This window comes from Octopus bimaculoides, chromosome 7 (assembly GCF_001194135.2).
Source record: "Octopus bimaculoides isolate UCB-OBI-ISO-001 chromosome 7, ASM119413v2, whole genome shotgun sequence".
Lineage (NCBI taxonomy): Eukaryota > Metazoa > Mollusca > Cephalopoda > Octopoda > Octopodidae > Octopus > Octopus bimaculoides.
The window spans coordinates 87,921,051-87,925,032 of NC_068987.1; the positions used below are offsets into that span (position 1 = coordinate 87,921,051).

The following is a 3,982-nucleotide window of genomic DNA, read 5'->3' on the forward strand; positions in this document are numbered from 1 at the left end:
ATATATATAGTGAGAATTTACAAAAAAACAAAAGATGAAGATGGGTGTGTAAACAACAAACAGATATATTAGTTTAACGCTCCAGAAGTGAGAAAGTCTTTTATGTTTTGAGCCTATGCTCTTCAACAGAAAGGAACATGAGGAAATAAACAGGGAGAGAAAATAGTAAAATTATATATATATACAGGGTGTGGTGAATATTTCGTCATCTAAATTACCCAAAAAGGAAAATAACAAATCTCATTTTAACAGATATATTTACCAAAATTATATAAAAATATCTTGAAATACTAAAGAGTAAATCAATTCAATAAAATCACAATTGGCTTCAACCATGGCCCTCCCCCCTTCCACTCCGGACACTTGTCCAGTCACATCCCCAAACTGATATTCTCCCTTACCTGTCATCTGAGTCTCACTCAGTGCCAGCACATCGGCCCTTCTCCTCATCATCACACTCCTTATCTCTCTCCTCTTTACCTCACTTGTACTACACCTACACACATTCCATGTCCCTAATACTAAGGTGAGATTTGGTGTTAACCTTCTCCCCCCCCCCGTTTGTCTTTTTCTTGCTGTCCTTTTAGGAATATGGATTTACAAGGGGGAGAGGATTCCCAATCCCCCTCACTCCTACCCCTTTTAGTCACCTGTTATACCACACAGGGAATATGGTGACTGCATTCTACTCTCCCCACCCCACCCATCAGTCGCAGGGGAGTTTTCTAGTTAACCCATAGCTGGGACCCTTGCGAATGCTACAACTCCAGGCCAGAGTAGACCTGGGAACAATAGTGGCTAAGAGATGGTTCCACACTCCTCAAATTCTGAAACCAGGGCCCCACTACTGGATATAGTTTATAGCCATACCTGTTTATATATATATCATCATCATCATCATCATTGTTTAACGTCCGCCTTCCATGCTAGCATGGGTTGGACGACTTGACTGAGGACTGGTGAAACCGGATGGCAACACCAGGCTCCAATCTAAATTTGGCAGAGTTTCTACAGCTGGATGCCCTTCCTAACGCCAACCACTCAGAGTATTATTCTGCTTATTGTTTTGTCCCTTGTCTGTCCACTAACGGTCTTGTCTCAGGCCCATCTTGTTTTGTTATGTTTTGGTCCCATTCCCAGCAAGTTTCTTGCTTGTGCCTCCAGAGTGAAATATATTATTTTGTTTAAAAGAGTTCCAACACTGTCTGTTTTTTATGTTTTATTTATATTCCTGCAAAACCAATGTGGGATATAGAATATGGAATATACAATATATAATATAATATAATATACAATATAAAATAATGGCCAAATATTGCATTTGAAACTCTGGCCAATAACTGACAAGGAACTGGTAACCTTCTGTGTTTTCTGCTCACCTGTGTATTTAGTATATGTTCGTTTGTTTATTTACTACATGTTTTTTGAATTATATAAACATCACAGATGCTCAGAAAACAGATTCCATCACATGCCAGGGGAAGAAACTAGAAGTAGTCAATAGCATCCGCTACCTAGGTGACCAAGGCTGTAGTGGGGAGTGGATGCTCAGAGAGTGTTACCACTAGAATAAGAATAGCCCAGGCAAAGTTCAGAAAGTTTCTACCCCTACTGGTGACAAAGGGCATCTCGCTCAGAGTGAAAGGTAGGTTGTACGATGCATGTGTGTGAACTGCCATGCTTCACGGCAGTGAAACATGGGCCGTGACTGCTGAAGACATGTGTAGGCTCGAAAGAAATGAAGCTAGCTGATCCACTGGATGTGTAATGTCAGTGTGCACACATGACAGAGTGTAAGTACCCTGAGAGAAATGTTGAACATAAGAAGCATAGGATGTGGTGTGCAAGAGAGATGTTTGCATTGGTATGGTCATGTACTACGGATGGATGAGGAGAGTTATATGATAAAGTGCCACTCCCAAACAGTGGAAGGAATCCAGGGTAGAGGGAGACCCAGGAAGACATAGGATGAGGTGGTGAAGCTTGACCTTTGAATGTTGGGCCTCACAGAGGCAATGACAAAAGACCGAGACCTCTGGAGATATGCTGTGACTGCAAAGACCTGGCAAATAAAGTGAGTCCCCAGCTGTAACCTACACCAGTGTCGCATAACCAGCCCACTCAAAAGTACCTTGGATTGTAGGGTGACATGCCATGCTTGAGGAGACCTACTGAGTCAAGTACATCAACATAAACATAAATATCAAAATCAAATCAAATGGAAATTGTAGTTGTGATGCCTGTGCTGGTGGCACATAAAAAGCACCATCCAAATGTGGCCGATGTCAGCGCTGCCTTGTGTGCCGGTGGCAAGTAAAAAGCACCATCTGATTGTGGTCGATGCCAACCCCTTCTAGCCCCTGTGCCAGTAGCATGTAAAAAAGCACCCAATACACTCTCAGTGTGGTTGGTGTTAGGAAGAGCATCCAGCTGTAGAAATACTGTCACATCAGACTGGAGCCTGGTGCAGCCTCCTGGCTTCTCAGACCCCAGTGGAACCATCCAACCCATGCCAGCATGGAAAACGGATGCTAAATGATGATGATGATGATGATATATATATGGTGGTGCACCAGCATGACCGCAGCCACTTGGCTGAAACACATAAATAAATAAATAAATATGTATATATATATAGGTATGTCAAATTTTCTGTTTGTTGTCTTCTTTTTATTTAATCCTGGAAACAAAAATGACTGAAACAAGTAAAAGAATAAAAGAATATAAACACAGACATATGCATTTACAGGCATTGATTTAATTTGCTCAAAACGGCAGCCAAGTCTCCTTCACATTATTCCCCACCATCATGAAAAAGGAAGGACACTCTGGATAATGTGATCCAGATCCACTCTGCCAGGGATCAAACAACAGCAAAATGTATAATGATAGAAACAAGGACTCACTTGTCACTCCAGTCTTCATCCTTGAAAGTTCGGATAATTCTCGAGTTTTCAGCATGTCCTTGAACGCATGCTTTATCAAATATTGCCTCCATGCAGTAAGCTACCCAATGAGAACAAAAATACAGATTAAACCATCTGAGCAATGGTTTAGTAAGTGTTGAGCATTAAAAAGCTGATCAGAAATGCTTATGTAGTCAGGAAAAAACAACGACAATTCAATGGCAAGGTATTATTTGCATAATTTTAGTAAGTACAAGAGACAATTCACAACCTGTTTTAGTCTATTTAAACCTCATCAGCTAAGCATAAACTTTGCACTAAATATAAGGATTAATAAGAAAATCACTAAGTAAATATACACAGAGTTCCAAAATAATTTAAACACTAACAACACAAAAGAATAAATAGAAAATTCACACATGAGATGGGATGTTAATTTCTCATCAGTTAATGTCTAAAATATCCTTACAATTTCATGCCTTTAATAATAATATTGATCATTTTTTTGTGGCATAAGCAGCAAGAAGCTGATGGGGACAGCAAACAAATATTAGGGAGAGAGACGAAAGCAAACATGACACAAATGTGAATATACAAACAAAATAAACCTTTCAAGGCCGTGCCCCCAGCATGGCCACAATCCAATGAGAGAAACAAGTAAAATAGATAAATAGACAAATAAATAAAGCAAAAAAAAAAAATGTAAATCTTCCTTCTGACACAACACAAGTAGCTGCCATCAGTAGAATTATATGGCTAGATCTCATATAACTGCCATCAGTAGAATTATATGGCTAGATCTCATATAGCTTCCATCAGAATTATACAGCCAGATCTCATATAGCTTCCATCAGAATTATACAGCCAGATCTCATATAGCTGCCATCAATAGAATTATATGGTTGATGTCATATAGCTACCATCTGTAGAATTATATGGCTAGATCTCATATAACTGCCATCAGTAGCATTATATGGCTAGATCTCATATAGCTACCATCAGAATTATACAGCCAGATCTGATGTAGCTGCCATCAATAGAATTATATGGCTAGATCTCATATAGCTTCCATCAGT

At 39.5% G+C, this 3,982-nt stretch overlaps 1 protein-coding gene across 1 annotated transcript in view; it reads right to left on the reverse strand.

Moving 5' to 3' along the window:
* LOC106884146 (doublecortin domain-containing protein 1) overlaps positions 1–3,982 on the reverse strand; it is a 143,444-nt gene that overhangs the window by 30,279 nt on the left and 109,183 nt on the right. The window contains exon 16 of the mRNA XM_014935382.2: positions 2,907–3,006. Within this exon, the coding sequence (XP_014790868.2) occupies positions 2,907–3,006 (100 nt within the window). The remainder of the gene's footprint in view (positions 1–2,906; positions 3,007–3,982) is intronic.